Source organism: Capsicum annuum, chromosome 12, assembly GCF_002878395.1.
Source record: "Capsicum annuum cultivar UCD-10X-F1 chromosome 12, UCD10Xv1.1, whole genome shotgun sequence".
NCBI classification, from domain to species: Eukaryota; Viridiplantae; Streptophyta; class Magnoliopsida; order Solanales; family Solanaceae; genus Capsicum; species Capsicum annuum.
The window spans coordinates 29,995,970-30,016,346 of record NC_061122.1 but is presented as its reverse complement, the minus strand read 5'-3'; the positions used below and the strand labels follow the sequence as shown (position 1 = coordinate 30,016,346).

The 20,377-nt window shown below is 28.6% G+C and overlaps 1 protein-coding gene across 1 annotated transcript in view; it reads right to left on the bottom strand.

Annotated features, from left to right (window-relative positions):
• Nucleotides 1-17,938, bottom strand: part of LOC107850105 (chitinase 1-like) — a 33,615-nt gene extending 15,677 nt beyond the window's left edge. The window contains exons 1-4 of the mRNA XM_047401541.1: nt 17,810-17,938; nt 16,396-16,666; nt 15,122-15,665; nt 9,341-9,388 (exon numbers count right to left, since the gene is read on the bottom strand). Coding sequence (XP_047257497.1) covers nt 9,341-9,388; nt 15,122-15,665; nt 16,396-16,666; nt 17,810-17,894 — 948 coding nt within the window. The 5' untranslated portion in view covers nt 17,895-17,938. The remainder of the gene's footprint in view (nt 1-9,340; nt 9,389-15,121; nt 15,666-16,395; nt 16,667-17,809) is intronic.
• Nucleotides 17,939-20,377: the final 2,439 nt, after the last annotated feature.

Genomic DNA, 20,377 nt, shown 5'->3' with positions numbered 1-20,377 from the left:
AAGATTAAGACACTTTGAAGTTTTTTCTTGAAGTTGTGTAGTGTCTTCTGTCCTTCGTTTTGGCTTTTATAGTCTTCTTCTGCATCTGCATCTTTTCTTCATAAGAAAACCCAAGGGATTTCTTATTAATCAAGGATTTGAGTTGATTCCTTGATTGGGGGAGTTTGCACCTTATGGTATGTCCATATTAGATATGTCCATACTCGGTGAGATCTTTCTTTCTCACAGCCATACATGTCACATCAGATATGTCCATGTACAGGGTATGATCTCCTTTCCTTTAGTCTTGCTGTGAGTTATGTTTAATCATCCTTTGATTGCTTTGTCCAGTGAGATCTTTAGTTGATGTGGTTCTTATTTCCTTGTCCAATGAGATCCTTAATTGATGTGGCTCCATATTTAGCACCGTCCTCTTTGTGAAGATATTCCTTGCCTTTGTGTGAGATATCCTCCCATCATTAGAAATCTTCAATATCCTTTGTGCGAGATATCCTTCCATTATTAGAGATCTTCAATATCCTGCAAATGTCCATTTATTAGTTTGTCATTATTAAAACATAAAACATAAATATATGGCGCTAATAATAAAGACCTTCACACTTTTAATATATTAGAGATTAGAGATTAGAAATGAGACAGAGATTAGAGATTGAAGGTTAGAAATTTGAGATAGTGTTCATACTTGAATGTACTTAAATAAAACCTTACAAGTGAAAAGTGAGTAAAAAAACATGTTATAAGTTGTTTTTCAAATTTAAAATACAACTACAAATTTATTTAAACTTTTTAGTCAAACACTAATATCTCAATGAAAAATTATTTTTTAAAAGAAAAATTATATTTCCAAAAAGTTTCTTGAAACTATATCCATGAAAAGAATTAAGAGTTGAAAAAATATATGGAATTGTAATTCTTCTTAGAAAAAAGTTCAGAAATAGCAAACATGAGCCTTTATTTAAGCGCTTCATAGCAACAAGTTGCTAATTATCCGAAATAGCAATTTGTATTTTGTATTTGAGAATTTTTTTTATCGATAAAATACATATAAAAATATCTGAACAACCCATTTTTTTCTCCACTCTGTTGAGATAAATAAGGAACTAAATAACCTAACCACTACAATCACACGTACATTTTAAATTGAAGATTCTATTTTCATAAATGATGCTAATTTAATGGAATACAATATAAATAATACTCACAATTCAAATTCAAAAAAAATTACTAATTTTTTTTCTTTTCATATGCTTCAAAATAAATCACTATTTCATCTCTTAAATTCAAATCATTATAGGGAGGTATCAAAATTGAATATAAAACCACCAGTAGTACAGAACAAATACATATATATATTTTGTAACAAATACAAAAAACTTATAGTAATGAAAACAGTATTATTGTTGATGTTAGTTTCAGATACAAATACAAATACAAACAGATTATATATATACAAATACAAAATACAAAATACATCTTTATAAACTATATGTATTTGTATATAAACTACAAATCTAATCATAGAGAATATAACTTACAAATACAAAGCGATTGTATATAAACAAATACAAAATACATTTATATGAACTATATGTTAAATACATTAACAATTAGAAAAAATACATACACACCAAATAACATAGAGAATTAACTCACATGTTGTATACATATACAAATTACAAATTCTTAAAAAGTAAAGTAGTTCTTCTTCTACATCTTCTTCAGAATTATCTTTAGAAACTTTTTAAATTTTTGGATTTAAAATTTTGCTCATTCCTCCAATTTTTGTGGATTTTCTTTTTTTCAATTCCTTTGTTTTATAATTTTAGTCATTTTTGTTGGATCGTTACGATGCCTTGAACTCTCCTCTTCAACTGTCCCTAATTTTGGTAGCTAGATATAGAAACTATCTTTGTATTTTCAACTTGAGAAAGTCCAATTCTAACAGATGGTGGTTATCATAAACTAAATTGATAGGGGGTATACCTCGATTAGATCTTTTATGTAATGTTTGTTCTGTCATTAGAGCAAACCTCCACAATTCTAAAATCAAAAAACTTTAAAAAATGAAAGATGACGATAAAGATGGTAAAGAGAAAAAATACAAAATATAAATTAGATAAAGAAATATTCGTTCATGTATTATATAACAATAATAGTTCTATAGATATTCCAACCATATAAAAGTTCTATACTTATTGACACAGGTCTTATAAAATAGTTATACATGTTATATATAATTTTGATACAGGTCCTACAAAGTAGTTATACGGTTTATATGCAGTATTGATTCATGTGATATACAGTAGTTACACAATTTATATGCAGTATTGATTTAGGTTCTATATAGTAATTACACAGTTTATATGCAGTATTGATTCAGGCCCTATACAATAGTTACACAGTTTATATGCAGTATTGATTCAGGTCCTATACAGTAGTTATACAGTTTATATGCAGTATTGATTCAGGCCCTATGCAGTAGTTATACAGTTTATATGCAGTATTGATTCAGGTCCTATACAGTATTTATATAGTTTATATGCAATATTGACACAAGTTCTTACATATATCCCAACCATATACAGGACCTATACATTGTTTATGCAGGTCCTGTAAAGTAGTTATACAATTTGTATGCATTAAAGATACAAGTTCATCATATATCCCAATCACATACAAGACGTATGCATGATTGATACAGCTTATATACATTAATATACAGTTTATATGCAATATCAATATAAGTTCATACATATATCCTACTCATATACAAGACTTATACATGATTGATACATGTCCTATATAGTAGTTATACAGTTAATATGATGATTCATACCTTGATGATGATGATGATATATTCACCTTAAACTGAAATCTCTCGTGAATTGCATAATGTTTTGTGACACTTGATATTGTATTATTATCCAGTATAGTTGCCCTTCTGCAACATCTCCATGAAGTGGCTCCTTTATTATAGGTTTTGGTTCTTCCTTCATTTTTTTTCTCAGAAAAATCATCTTCAAATATATAATCAACCGTAACTAAATCAGAAATAGACATTGGATGAATCTGCATAGTAGTTGGAGATTCTTTGAGCAAATTACCAGTTGAGGATTCTCCATTTCAAATGTATCTTGTAGTGTTATACACAATGAATCATTGACGTTCAATTTTTTTTCTTCATCTCCATGTAAAGTCGGACACTCATATCATTTTATATAGGGATAGATCCATTCTTCACAATGTATTTTATCATCATTAAATCTGAAGTTGGCTCTACATTCAATTGTTTATATAGTTCATCAACAAAATATTTGTAGCTGCAATTCAAATTCAAAAGCACTCCATTGATTGTGAATTTTTCAAATTGCACAACACTTAAACCACTACCCTCCTTATTGTAACATAATTGAAATCAAAATCGAACTTAAAGTCATTGTTTTGAATCAATTTCAACTAATTGAGAATGAAAAAGTTTATGAAGCTGATTGACGAAGAATTTTTATAGATTTATATACAATTTAGTAAAAGTATTTATAGTAATGTGTTGTATCGAAAAGAGGAATTGTGATGTAGAATCGGAAAGAGGATCATGAGGTTGAATTGAAAAAAGAAATTTTGAATTTGAATCGAAAAGAAAAAATATTTATTTGATCGTGATTCGCGGGTGTCTGAAATATGATTATGAGATAGAATTAGCTTAACGACTAATTAGAGGTAATTAAGTTCAGTGATTATTTGGTGAAAATCATTTTGTGCGAAGTGACACTTTTGTCCTTTTTTCTAAATATAAATTAGTCTTTTGTCCATAAACTTTTAATTTTGAATTTTAAAAAAACACTCAGAATCATATTTCCATTTTCACTAATACTTTCTTTGAGTATCACTTGCAAATTCTAAAGTATTCTTTAGAAGTTGAAATTAACACAGTAGGATAGTGATTATTTTTCAATAACATGACTAGAAAGTAGCTAGCCTAAGCTACTATATATTATTGTAAAAATTAGTTTGAATGGTCAATATTTGGACCGCTAAGTGATATTTAACCGCAATTTGAAATGTAATTAAGAAATAGTCACTTTCAAGCTGAAAATGGTCAAAATAAGATAAGAGTAAAGTTATCTTTATCTAAAACAAGAGAAATTTGTAGCACAAAATTTGAAGAGTTTAAAGCTTTTACAAGTAAATCTCTAGTATAAGTTAATGAAGTTCGAAAATTTCATTAATTTCAAATGTGCAATTCATCATCATCAGAAGATAATTGTCTGATTATAAATCATTTTGTTAAGAATAAAATTGACATTTTAAAGCTAAAATATTACTAGACATAGAAACGTGTCATTTTTTGGGGGATTGACTAAAAAAAAAGGGAGTTATATAAATTGGGACAGGGGAAATATCTGTTTTTTTACTTTTTTTTTTTGTGCAAATGCTGAAGTTGCTTTGTGCAAAGATAGCCCATGCAACAATTTCTGTAAAATCTTAGCCACCGAAAATTCTGGACTATTTTGGCTACAAAATGAATGTTTGCTCTTTTTTCTAATTTTTTTTAGATATTCAGATTTTATTATTGGGACATTGCAATTTAAAGTGGTATTTGATTAATATCATCTTACATATTGAATGCGATAGAAAATTTAGTATCACTTTTTCTTATCAAATTCTTTGTCTCAACTTTAAAGTAACTTCTCTTAACTCTTTTTCGTCTCAACTTTAAAATAATTTCTCTTTTACTCATATTAAAAGTATGTAGAAAATATAAATTAAGAAAACATCAGCTAACTTTCTTACACAAAAATAGGTCACTTATTTTTCATTATTCAATTTGGCAATTCGATCATTTTTTATTACAAAATTGGCCATCTATTTTTTTTACTACAAGAATTGACCATTACGATGCTTATTTTCTTCTTCTCTTCCTTCTTATTCCTCTATCTTCTGTCACTGTTGTCTTCTCTCCTTCTTCTTCCTCCATCTTGTGTCATGTTAAAATTGGTCTTGGGCCTAACTCACACCTCAAAAGCTAGCTCAAGAGGTGAGGATTACCCAAATTCATATAAGCAAACCACTAGTCCATTCCCCCAAATACTAGTCCATTCCCCAATCAATGTGGGACTTTTACCCACTCTAACACCCCCCTCACGCCCAGGCCTAACTGGCACTGACGCATGGACCGGGAGCCCAAAACGGGAATGGACCTGCCTCTGATACCATGTTAAGAATGAACCTTGGGCCTAACTCAACCTCAAAAGCTAGCTCAAGAGGTGAAGATTACCCAAGTCCATATAAGCAAACCACTAGTCCATTCCTCAACCAATGTGGGACATTTACCCACTCTAACACCCCCTAACGCCCAGGCCTAACTGGCACTGGCGCGTGGACCGGGAGCCCAAAACAGGAATGGACCTGGCTCTGATACCATGTCAAGATTGAACCTTGGGCCTAACTCAACCTCAAAAGCTAGCTCAAGAGGTGAGGATTACCCAAGTCCATATAAGTAAACTACCAGTCCATTCCCCATGAATGTTGTCTTCTTCCACTTCTCTTCCTTTTTATTCTTTCATCTTCCTTCCTTCTTTGTTATTTAATGGACATTTTATCGTTTAATGTAGATTTCATATAAGAGTAATTCATTTATCGAACCACGATTTCATGAACTCATCTAATGAGAAAGATCAAAAATTCAAAGGAAAGAGTCAAGGCGACATTAAAAGAAAATCATCATCAAGAATGAAATATAGAGGTGTTTTCAATGAAAAATTATCAAGAGAAATAAGTTACTGCAACAAAATGTGACAAACACAAAGGGGTTACACAGAAAAAGTGGGGCAAGTGGGTAGAAGTGATTAGAGTCCGAAAAAAAATAGAGTTTAGATAGGAACATTTGATACTCCTGAACAAGCTGCTTTGACAAATGACAAGAAGATCATTGAACTGAGTCGTGTTGATATTGTGACAAACATCCTCAAATTACTACCAAGAGACATACAAACGGAAATCAACTTCATCAATTCAACACCAAGAAAGATCAAATTTCACAAACCTACTATCTTCATTCTTAGATAATTCTCGAGTTTAAGAAATGATTTGCTATTTTATTATTCTTTCTATAAATTATGTTAATTAAATCTAGCTAACATAATCTAGAAAAGCTATAATAAAATAGGAAATCATTTTTAAACCCTACCATCATTTAAGGATGAAGATGGTAGGTTGATGAAACTGATCTCCTCTAGTGGTTGATGAAGTTAATTTTCGTTTTTATATCTTTTGGAAGTGGCTTGAGGAAGGTTGTCACAACATCAACACATCTCATTCCAATGACCTTTTTGTCATTTATCAAAATAGCTTCTTCAAGAGTATCGAATTTTTCTATATAATCTCGACTTTTCTTTCTTGTGTCTCAAATCTCTACCATCAATTTGCCCCATTTTTGTCTAACCCCTTTGTGCTTTTTCACATTTTCTTGTGATGGCTTAATTTCTTTTTCTTTAAAATTTTTCATTGAAATTACCTTTCATTTCTCATGATGATTTTCTTTTAATGTTACTTTGACATTTCTCCTTTGGCCTTCTATTTTTTCTTGTTAGATGAGTTTATCTCATGGCCCCGACAAATGAATTCATAGAGAAATGTGCTCCAACTTGGTCGGTTGATTTTTTCAGTAGCATTATTTTTTTAGGACTTTATGATAAACTCCTTGTTGTGATGCTTTCTCGCAGATTTCATGGCTATTTAAAAAGAGGAAGCAATAAAGAATGTCATGATAGTATGTTACCTTCATTTATAATCAAAAGTTATTTTTTTTGTGTATTTATAAAATTATTCATCGAACAGCTTTATTAATATGAACAAGATAATAGTACCTTAGATCTTCATGAATTTATAGAAAAAAATACAATGACAAAAGACACTAAACGAGTAAGTTAAAAAAAATCATTGGCTCCAAGAATAAAATATATCTACCTGTATGTATGTATCTTCATTCAATTTTGAAAATTATATATTTATGTTATGTCCAACATCATATGTCACAAAACACAAATTTACATAAAATTTTAGATCTACTTCTATCCGGCTAGTTTTTTTAGAGTAGAAACAGAGTATATATACATCAAAAAAGTCATAATTTCATCAAAAAATCTTAGATAATTCGACTCCTGAAATACAGGTGGCAACAGATTTCTCATGAAAAGAAATAGTTGAAACAGTAAAATCTTGTTCGTTATTAATCCTTGAAAAAGATTCAGTTAATTTGATTTTCTGCAGAATAAAATATTTAGTGAACAAATCTTGACATGATAAATATTATACGCATGAAATAAAGTAGGCGTTTGATCTATATATTTTAAATATTTTCACTTCTGATTAGAATTTATGAAGCCGTTGGAGTTGGATATAGAGTTGTGTTACATTATACTTTTTGTTAAGAATATTAGTTTTATCTCACGTGCGTTGTACGTGTATACCAAAACAAGTGTGTATGACTTTGTAGAATAATACCAATTTTCTCAAAACAAAGTTTGCTTAAATAATATATACATGAAAATAACAACGTGCATGTTTCATTTCAGATATGAGTCCTCGATGGGTCTCAACAATTCAATAAAGAAAGTGGGTATATACAGATTTCTGGCCAGATTTTACGAATAAGTTCATCCTCATATTTTCATTGTGTTCTCATTATATGGTGTATTGGCTTAATATTATAAGTGGTTTTGAATGTGGTTGATAAATTTTCTTGAATATTATTTGATTTTGACGTTGTTTTGAACTGATAAAATTTTGTCTTTATATAAGTGCATTGATATATGTGATCGAGTATTGAATAGGGTAGATTAGGATCGATCCTTGCTATTGCTTCATATTTGGACCAGTCGACATTAATATTGTTGAGTGCACGTGGATTTTTGTATTCACCCTTGCCTTTTTCTCCATCTTTATTGTGCAGGTTTCAAGACGAGCATGAGTGATAGGTGATTCTCACCACGGTTGATTTTTCGAGATGATATGTATAAAAAAAATATTTATATTGTTAAGTGTATTTTAATATTGTTAATTATATTAAAGTACATTAGATAAAATTGACAAAATGTGTTCTTGATGGCCACATTAGTGGAATATTATTAAGAGTAAAAGTGTGTATTTACTTTGTGTAACTCTCATAACCACTAACACTTTATTTCACTCATTATTTGGTGATAGAATGTGACATGTAGTTCTTGTAACATCTACCATTAGTCTACCTCATTACTCTTGTAACATTTGTAACCTATAGACTATTCATGTACCTATTTTACTGCACCATATTTTTCCTATTCAATATAAGGATGAATTCCTCACCTATAAATAGAGGTGGTCTTGCATGTTATTGGATGGACAAGGAAATATTTTAAGTGTGAAAAGGATTATAGTGTGTAGTAGTGAAAGAGACAATGGAGACAAAGAAAATATTCTAAGTCTACAACTATATTCACTATACAAAAGAGAGTAATTATATTAGTGAAAGAAAGAGTTGAGACAAAGACAATATTCTAAGTCTTTAACTATATTCACTATACAAAGACAGTAAATATATGTTGAAGAAAGGTGTTCTTATAGTGGAGCTTTGGACTCTTCAACTAATTCGGAGTTGTTTGAGTTGTACATCGTTGATGGGTTGTTGTATCCTGGAGGGGACAAGTCACGAGATATACTTCTGAATCGGTGTAGGTTATGCCGTAGTAGGATTGAATCTCCTTAAAGAAAACGAGATATCCACGCCTCAGCCAAGAAGAAGATTATATTATTTTCTTCCTTTTTTGTATATTTTATTATTTCAACTGTAATTATTGTAATAGTGGTATATTACACCAACATATATTAACAAGAAAGTGTATAAATATTGTATAAACAATATATATATATATATATATATATATATATATATATGGATGTGTATACATCTCTGATACATAGTTAAACATAATATATATTTATTTATACATTATTTATATAATATTAAGGGAAAAGAACAAAAATGACACCTAAAACTAAAATAATACCACAAAAATAGCATCCACAATTAAATACCCACTAATAGTCACTCGTAATATAAATCGTATCATTTCATCTTCTTCTTCCCACTTTTTTCCATTCCAATCATACAATGGATTTCACATCGAAATTAGAAAAAAAAAATTCAACCCACCAAAATTCAATCAATTTCACCCCAATTTCCAATCTCAGATACCGAAATTTAAATCTTCGCCAAATTCAACAAAAAATTAACAGAAAAAATACAGAAAAATCCATCACCAAATCTACAAATACTCATATTTTTCAGCAAAAAAAAAAATACCTCGTCTTCCCCATCAGGGTTCTTCTGGAACCAATTGATATTCAAAACCTGCAACAAAAAAAACGAAAATAAGAAAATCAAGCGATCAAAAAAATGGGTATTTAAAAAAAAAATAGATCTAATATTTATTGTTTATCTGATCCGCTTGTTCATGTTAATCCATCAAAATTTGCTAGAAAAAGGAGGTCTATTTCCTGTTTCTTGCCCACAACAACAAAAAGAACAAACAAAAAATGAGGAAGTTTTGCATCTTATCTACTATACTCATTTTTATTGTTTATTGTTTATCCTTCTTCTTCTCCGTTCAGGTTCTGTCAGAGTTCCAATAAGTGTAGTTTTGTATTTATGAATTGTAGAGGAAAAAAATTTAAGGAATGTTTGGACAGTGAGGGTACAGGGTTTAATAAATTTTGTATATGCTTGCACAAATTTTCACAAAATTTTAGGTGAAGTTAACAAATTCACGAATAACAAATTACTATATATTCTTGCACAAATTTTCTCGGTAAAAGGTGTATTTATATGGTATATATATTGTATCAACGTGGTATAAAAGTGTATCAATTTAGTATAAAAGTGTATCAATACGGTATCAAAGTGTATCAATGTAGTATAAAAATATATCAATGTAGTATAAAAGTGTATCAATATAGTATAAAAGTGTATTAATGTGGTATAAAAGAGTATCAATTGGGTATAGGGACTGCATGTGCTTGCATAGAATTTCCTTTCTCTTTTTTAAAAAGTGTATCAATATAGTATAAAAGTGTATCAACTGAGTATAGAGACTGCATGTACCCAATTGGGCCAAATGGCTAAAAAAGGGAACTAAAAATTACACAAATACACAACTTATGTTTTCAATATTACAAAAAATCCCAACTCCCTAAACATATTACAAAAATTCCAATATATACACAGAATGTTATGTATATATCAGTTAGGTTGTATATATTAATAGGAAGAGAGAGTAAAGTATTTAAAAAGGTGGGAGAGAGTGTAATTGCTTCCAAAAGGATTGGTATTTATGTTATTTGTACAAAAGGGAATTACTTTAGCCGACTAGCTACAGTATGTCCACCTTTTCAATTATGGGTCTTTTCTTTTTAAATGGTCATCCATGTCCTTTTCCCTAATATTAATGCATTACATAACTAATTATACAATATCACTATATACATAGACATGCAACCATTTTTATTTTAATCTTTTTTGTTACTGGTACATTTAAGTAAAAAGCTCATTTTTCCTTTTTAAGTATTTACGAAATTTTGGATCTTACGCTCAAATTTAAAATAGTTTTAATCAGATTCATTTTCACTTAATTTTAGTTGACCTGGTCAAGGTCACCTTTTTTAAAATTCAAAAATTGAAGGTACCTTGAGTTAAATTTCTCTAGAGACATACATAATTAGTATAGATAATAATCTAAAGTGCTAATTTCAACAACAATTAATATTTGAAAACTTAACATCAAAATCATATCAAGTGCAAGCCTTACCTTTCTAAGGTGGGACTACTGAAATCTCTTTATTACTTTTGTTATAAATTTATTTACATTATACTGAATGTCTATCAAGATTTATTACTTTTGTTATAAATGTATTTACATTATAGTGAATGTCTATCAAGATCTAATAAGATCTAGTTGATATCTATCAGTATTTGAAATATCTGTCTTTTAGTTAGAAACCAGGAGTATTTTTTCCTATAAATAGAGGGATTTTGTTTATAGTATTCTCAATCTTATAATCTCAATCTACTCAAAAGAAATAAAGAAGTCTCCCCTCTTCTCTCTATTTATTCTTATTCTTTCTTTATATTTCATAACACGTTATCGGCGCGAATCTCTAACCAATTGAGATGATAAAAATTGAAGTTTTCAAAACTTCACGTTGCATGATTGTCTAACTATTTTTACAAGTTCGCATGCATAAAAAGAGAAATAAAGAAGTCTCTCCTCTTCTCTCTATCTATTCTTCTTCTTCTCTATTCTTTGTTGTTTATAACACGTTATCAGCATGATGCTCTAACCAACTAAGTAAAATTAATTTCTTTCACAAAATTCCATCTTTCACAAAACCCTAACATTAAGAGGTTTTTGTGCTAGTATATCCATCATTAGTTATGTGGATGGTTATCACAACAGAGAGCGTGACTGAGGAAGCAAAATTACCACATAAACGCCAACTTACATCAAATCCAGAATCTTAATCTGTATTGCAACTATGTAAGGATAAAACAAGTAACATGGTGTTAATGCCTGAAATATGGTCCACTGACATATGTCAAATACACATTTGAACTAGAAAAAATAAATAAATAAATCACCGACTGGTTGTATGTTATTAATCCTTTCTGAGGTTTGTGGCTTTGTTATGTTATTATATCACCAGCATAGGTAAAGTTATGTATGATATTAGACAAGTTATACTTTGTACAATATTTGAATTGTTTTCTTAGAAGTTTTATCATCTAAATTATGTAGAAAAATTATGTTTATCTTTATGTTTATTTTGTTTTAAACATAAGTTATATATGATATTGGACATCTTATCCTTGGTCTATTATATTATTGGTTGAGGATGATGAGACCGTGGATACAAATATCATCATAAAAAGGGATAAGCGATCGAGCTAGAATCTCGATGCACCACAGTGAAAATATATATGGTATTGGGTTTAAGTCCCATCAATTTAATCCTAAGATGCCTTTATATAGGTAAGACATTGGGTTTGAATCTCAATGCACCATATTGATGATATTATAATGCCTAAGGCAAAATAATATGTATTTCATGAAAAGTCATAAAACATGTCCTATTGAATATGCTCCATTCATGAAGTAAATGTGGTAGCAGTATATAACATGTCTGAAAGAAGACAAGTGATTGAATAAATGCACATAAATATGGAAAGGAATAAAATAATAATATTTTTACATGTTTGCATGCCTTGATCTTGAAAGAGACTATAAGCTATCATAATTTTATAGGCTTAAGGCACTATTATATTCGGGAAATGAGAACTTTATTAATGCAAACGTGCATTTGTTTGTGATGTTATCACAACTCACCTCCGAAAGAGGCAGAATAACTGAGAAGAGTTATTTTGAAATCTACTTTTGAAGTATTAAATTTAAAAATTTATTCATATAATAGTAAATCTGATATTTACTAAAGCAAAAGCACATGTTATGGTAAATTTAGAGTTTACTATATTAAAAGTTCATAAATTGATATGAACGATTGCGACATCTCAAAAAATGTGCATATTGAACATATATTGAAGAATCAGAACATTCTTCATGAACTTTTAATGTTGCTTGTTCTCATGATAAGTTGGTTGGACCAACATTAGATCCCTTACAATTTGAAAAGTATAAAAGGTGAATATGGGCCCGTTCACCAGTCATGTGATCTATTAAGATGCATCAATATAAGATGATCACATGTACATTCATTTTCAACCTGCAGTTTGACATTCATAAAGTTGTTTGCTCAGTAAAATTAAGTTAAGAGCATAAATTTCAGATTGTGCAATCAAGACAATTCATCTTGATGATGATAGTTTGGCATTGAATGCCTAACCATTGCTAATGAGAACAAAACTTCATGCGTTGGTTTAAAATATTATATACAAAAGTACTTGTATGTATCAAACCAATAAATTATAATTAATTTCCTCTCAAATTTGATTCTGAGTCAGGAATCATACGTTGTCTATCTAATAGTTTTGTTGTGCGGTATACGATTAATGAATATACTATAATGCACAAAGATGGATTCCTCAAAGAAGATAGAGAATGTATGTTAGTTTTCTTAACATAAGGGAGAGATTATAAGCAGCTACGAAATGTGATGGAATTATCATCACATCCTTATTCAAAAGATAATTCAAGTTGAATGCCGAACGCATCTCATATTTAAGCTGCAAGTGCTCCTATTTTGTATTCATAAAAGATAAAGTCTACGCATGCATGAAGCATGGTAGACTAATCGGTTTCAACTGAAATAATCCTTGAAAAATAAGGAGCAAATAATCATAATAAGAAGGCAATGTGCTCTTGAAGAGCCTACGATATAACACTTCATGAAACATTACGAAAGGTTCAGGTACCTGAAAATAATGAAGTGATAAGATCTCAAAATGTTATGTCACATTGTGAACCGATATAAAATGATATATCATTGATGATATCTTTGATACAATATTGACGCAATATTGTGAGAGATTATGAGGATCCGAATTCTACGTTTATTTAAGCATGCTGACGTAAAACATTTATCAAGTGACATGAAAGGATGCATCTTGGTAAGTGTAACACTTATTTGATTTGCAATCCAGACACTTGGAGATGTCACACTTGAAATGTTGAATATTGTCACTTGACAAAATTTATATGAAAAATTCTTTAAGGATTCAAAATATAAAAGTTTCTGGAAAACTTATTGATAATCCTTATATTGTATAAGCTTATAGCTTGAAAATTATTGAAACTCTTGGAGAGTTTTCAAAGCAATAGATTATTTGTTAAAATGAGAAATATACCGAATTAGATTGGTTATGAAGTAGCATATCTTAGTGCAAGTGGTACACTTGTGTATCTTGCAAATACTACAAGGCCCGGTATAGCCTTTTCAGTCAATTTGTTAGCAAGTTATATTTCTACTCCTACTAGGAGACATCAGAATGAGATAAAACACATGAGTTTGTTTTATTCTAAAGATTGCAGTCCCGATTTTATTGGTCATGCTGATATTGGGTACTTATCGAACCCGCATAAAATTCGGTCTCAAACAGGCTATGTGTTCATATGTGGTGGTACTGTCATATCTTAGAGTTATACAAAGTAGTCTATCATAGCCACTTCATTGAATCATGCTGAGATAATAGCTATTCATGAAGCAAACCGAGAATGTGTATGGTTGAGGTCCATGATACATCTCATTCAAGAAAAATATGGTGTGAAATATGACAATCTACCCACAATTTTATACAGAGATAATGCAACATACATAGTACATCTTAAGAGAGGATTCATAAAAGGAGATAGAATGAAGCACATTTTGTCAAAACTTTTCTACATACATGAGCTACAAAAGAATAGATATTAACATGCAACAGATTCGTTCAAGTGACAATGTGACTGATTTATTCATCAAATCTTCTCCAATTACAACTTTCAAGAAGATGTTGCACAAGATCGGGATGCAAAGGTTCAAGGATGTTCTCATTAGGGGGAGTTGATACGCGTTGTACTCTTTTTTCCTCACGAGGTTTTGTTCCACTGGGTTTTCCTTGTAAGGCTTTTAGTAAGGCAGCCTATATACGTATTGTTAGAGATGTGTACTCTTTTTCCTTCACTAGATTTTTTCCACTGGATTTTTTCTAGTAAGGTTTTAACGAGACACATTAACTATCTAGACATTCAAGGGAGAGTGTTATAAATGTATTTACATTATAGTGAATGTCTATCAAGATCTAATAAAATTTAGTTGATATCTATCAGGATTTGAAGTATCTGTCTTTTAGTCAGAAACTAGGAGTATTTTCTCCTATAAATAGAGGAATTTTGTTCATTGTATTCTCAATCTTATAATATCAATCTACTCAAGAGAAATAAAGAAGTCGCTCTCCTTCTCTCTATTTACTCTTATACTCAAGTGAAATAAAGAAGTCTCCCCTCTTCTCTCTATTTATTCTTGTTCTTTCTTTATATTTCAAAACACGCTTCAATATTACAAACTACACAACAAATCGTGCTAATATACTTCATACACTAGTCAAATTTAGCAAGAAAGCTTGTATTTTCCTCTCATAATAGTAATTATCCTCAACAGAAGCATCAGCAGAGTATATCATTGCACCATTAACATGAAATCCATTACTTCCCAATAATCTCAAAGCATCAAAAAATGCATCACCTTGAATTCCTCTTCCTTCCACTTCATAACTAGGAATTACTTTCTCCTTATCAAATTGTTCACTTCTAAGAGCAAAAGCCTTCAAATAACCACTTGGTGTAGTAACTTTATCAGTGTAAAATTGATGATTTACATAATCAATTGAATTCCCATAGTTCTTGTATAACTCTATGTATGGCAAAATTGTTCTATAATATGGTGCAATTGTTGCTATAGATATAACACTTTGGTTCTTCAAGTGAGTGATTAATTCTCCTATGCAATACGAGAAAGTTTCATTGTGCTTTGGGAATCTTTCATAGTCAATGTCAATGCCATCAAGGTGATAAGTGCTGACAATTGATTTGAGGGAAGTTAATGCATTTGATATCCATTGTTGAGTGTTGGTCGGCTTGTACCTGTTCAAACATAATATAATTAAAAGTCTAATTAAAAATATAGTTACTGATAACATCAAGTACGAAGAAATATTTTTAGGTGTCGAAGTTAATAAAGTCATTACGTGTTTAAATAAAAGTAATAAATCTGATAAGAAGCAGTTAGTGTGTGTGAGATTAGAAAAAAGGCATTAATGAATACGATTCATGTTAAAATGGCTGAAATATCTTAAAACTTATTTACAAGATGATGATGATGAATGATGACGACGACGATGATGATGATGAATTAAAAATATATATAATATATCAAAATAAATTTAATTTTATGGTCTTAAATATGCTTTGCATGACATTGAAATTACAAAATTATCAAATTAGAAAAGAGACATTATTTTCTAAACTAACTAAAAAATGGAAAGTAATTAATTAGACAAACAAGTTGAAGGGGGGAGGGGAATTATGTTTTAGAAAGAATATTTGGATATTGAAAATGATATCAGTGTAAAAAACGTGGTCGAACCAAAAGTGCTTATAAATTATAAAATCATAAGTTGAGGATGACCAACTTATGACTTTTGACTGATTTTAACTTATAAACACTTAGATTTGTTATACACTAGTATGTTTCCAACTTCAAAAAAAGGATTTATTATACTTTGGTATGTCTAGCCTATAAACTTAGCCAAACATATAATAATTTGTGCTTTTAATAAGATGAGACAGTCACATAGTTGAACCATAACCATACCAGGTAAGGACTTTTGAGCCTAAACTCCAACCAGAAAGGCTAGCCAAGACTTTGACATTAGGATATTTGGATTTAATTGTTGCAACTGATTGTGGGGTTAATGTTGATGCCCAATAAGGTGAGAATTTGCCATTTTGTGGGTTCCCAGAAGGGTCAGCATCAATAGCGAAGCTGAGAATGAAATGAAAGTCAATTCCCTCATCAACTGGAACATTATCAAATGTTATTGGCTTGCCTGTTGCTCCAATATACTCCATCATCACCTTCCCATCTGAAATAAATAAATAAAATTGACATAGTTCTCATTTTTTTTCCCTACTCGTTTGTTTGATAATTGTATTGATTCTCAATTAAATTTGAATTAACGCATTGCTCGGCCCATTTTCTAAGGCGGTGCGGCAATTCCATCAAGATGTTTTCTCATTCCTAGGAGCGAGCTTAAACTCGAGACTTATGAGATCGAGAAATCTCAATCATCCCACCACAACTCATGTTGATAAAAATGAACATATATAGCTAAAACTTGAGAAGAGGTTCCAAAGAAGAATTTTTTATACTAACACATTATTTAAAGATAGTATGAATAAATATTTTTAAGAAGTGAAATTAATTAGTTGAAGAAATAGGCACATACAAATTTGGGAACTATGCGTTGTTTACTATCGGTGTATGTATTTTATTTGTTTACAAATAATTATTACCTGATAATTTTCATGACCTTAATGTGATGATATAAAAGAAATAGTCATATACATTTTTAATAGGCAGAAATTAATTAATTTTTCTGATAAAGATTTAACATACATACATTAATAATATAATTTTTTATATATTATTAATGTATTTGAACCAATTATAATTTATGAGAAGTCATTAACTTTATTTTCTACGGTCAATAGGCTTATTGTAACATGTACATACGGTCATTCCAATAATCGCTATTGTTAAGAATTTTTGTCCCATTGAAATCATCAACTCAAAAAGAAATGTACGTATTAATATAATTAGTTGTCCATCAAAATAATAGTCAAAAAATATATAATTTACAGATTAATATGTAATACATACATACATACATACATATATATATATATATATATATATATATATATATATATATCTTAGTGATCATACGATAGCAGATGTTATTTTGGGTTTAAGCATATACAGAAGCACAAATCTCAAAATTAAAAAAAAAAAAAATCAAAAGTTGTACATTAGTGTGAGATGTAAGTTAATATGAATATAATTATGTGGTAAAAGGAGTACAAAAATTTGTCCTAGAGCACCAATCCCAGCATATAATCTGTTTCTTTTTTTAAATTTATTTTTATAATTTGACATAAATTTTGCTTGCCCAAAAAAATACAAAATTAAAGGAAACAAATAGAAAAAGAGGCAATCTATGACTTACCACAGAACCGTAGAAAGGTGAATAATAAAGCAGTGAGATGAAGGAAAATGAAGAGAATTTTAGCCATACTTTGTTTTGTGAACATTCATAAAAAAGAAATAGAATTTTACCCTTCCACTTTTTAGCTTATAGACTCTCAAATTAAAAATAAAAATAAAAGCCGGCTAAGGCCTAAAATCTTTATACATACTTTTAAATTTTATTACCAAACAAAAAAAAACAAAGAAATTATCCCATTTAAATCTAACAATGTGAAGCTGAAAATGGTCCTTGTTACAAGACAACTATTTGCCGGTTTTGGAAATCACAAAAAGTCTTGGTAAACAAGGTTAATGGATTGTCACGTTTAATTTTCCTAATTTATAATACTCGGTTACGAAAACAAATGGTATTAATGTTCATATATAAAGACAACGTCTTAATCTTAAGAATAAACAATATAAATTTCAATATGTTCATAATAATAATAATATATATATTCAAATATAGATTCAAATTCAAACGTTTTATCATGAATTTGTTTAAATGATGTCACAAGAACTAGTAATTAATTTAAATTATATTGATTCTTTCGATAATAATATGAATAAATCAACAACGAAATAATTAAAATAATGAAGCAAATAATTAATAAAATAATAAGAGAATTTTTATTGATTTTCTTGGATTTGATGATAAATATGGCTAACCAGCTATGAACAATAATGTATTTACAAAGAACACGTGTGAAGTTCAAAAATTATATAATACAATTTATAAGGTAGATTAAGTGCCCTGTTGCAAAACTACTTATTTGAGAAGCACTTTTATAAAATGATTTTTTAAAAAAGTGCTTTTAAAAAAAAAAAAGCAGTTTGTATTTGGTAAATTCATTCAAAAAATGTTTTTGATAATTAAATTATATTTGGATAATCTTTTTCAAGAAGTGTTTTTTTGAGACAAATGACCAAAAAGGATATCTATCAATAGACTTTTATTACTAAAATCAATTTATAAAGAAAAATTATTTTAAATAGCTATTATAATATTTTTAATTAAATTTTTTTATTTAATTAAAAAGTACGTACTCTAGAATTTTCAATCAATATTTATATACATAAATACATTAAAAAAAATTAAATGGTGATATATTATTTAAATAATTTAAATATTACTTAAAACATCAAACAAAAATGAATATAAAAGTTATTTCATAAATTAAATCACTACATATAAAAAAATTAACGACAAAAATAATTGCCCTTCATACATCACAAAAATTCTCAACATTACTCATTTTCTATGCATTAGAGATATATGATTAATAATAATAACATTACACTAAATAGTGAAATAAAAATATTATTTTCAAAATAAAAACTTTACAAAATCAAAGAATTTCACAGACAACAATATTATCACATATGCTCTTATATATATGCATATAAAAATTTAATTATATCACGATAATTATTAAAAAAAACTTATCTTCAAATGAGAAAGCAATTTTGATTCAAAAAAAAACTTATTAATAATAGAGATGACTTTATATTTTGGAGAACAGTAAAATATATGTATAAATGAGAAATATTATTTGTATTTATAGATGAAGGAGAAGGTGTGCAATACACTAAACTCGTTGAATGAATATAAAGTTTGAAAAAAAAGTCAAATAAATATTTAATTAGAATCTATCTTCTTTTTGTTACCTTATTTTTTGGATTCATTTTACTTTGTCAAATTTACTAAAATTTAGCAAACACTATATTCATGTTTACAAATATCTAAATGAGATAATATTTGTTATTTTTTGCCTTTTCTTTTGGATATGTCTTTATCATTTCAATTATAAAATTAAGTAGCCAAATTCATATACTTATATTACCTGATGACAAATATTTAAAATAAAATTCAATCTATTATTTGTTATCTTTTTTTAATATATTTTTACGATTTCAAAATTTACTACGAATAAGCAGTCATCATATTTATATATATATATATACACACACACACACACTATATACGTATACTACCTGATGACAAATATTTAAAATAAAATTCTATCTATTATTTGTTATCTTTTTTTAATATATTTTTACGGTGTCAAAATTTACTACGAATAAGCAGTCATCATATTTATATATATATATATATATATATATATATATTTAATTATTTATTGAAAATTAAATATTTGAGAAAAAAATTATATGTGATGTCAAAGTATAATCTTGTAACGTGATTCATTTGTCAATTGTTATCATTAATAATAATAAAATAACTTATATATTCTTTAGTCATCATCCTCAATGATATTTTCAAATTTATTTAAAGAAACTGAGTGTATATATATATATATAGAGATAGATAGATAGATAGATAGATAGATAGATAGAGAGAGAGAGATAATTCTGTCATAAAAAAATAATTTTCTGCTTCTGCTTTTTTTTAGAAGCAGAAAAACTGCTTCTGCTTATTTTTAAAAGCACTTTTGAAAATTAACCAAACACCCTTTTTAAAAAAATATATATTTTTTCTTCAAAATAAGTGCTTGTTTTGGAAATAAGCAATCCCAAACATGCTATA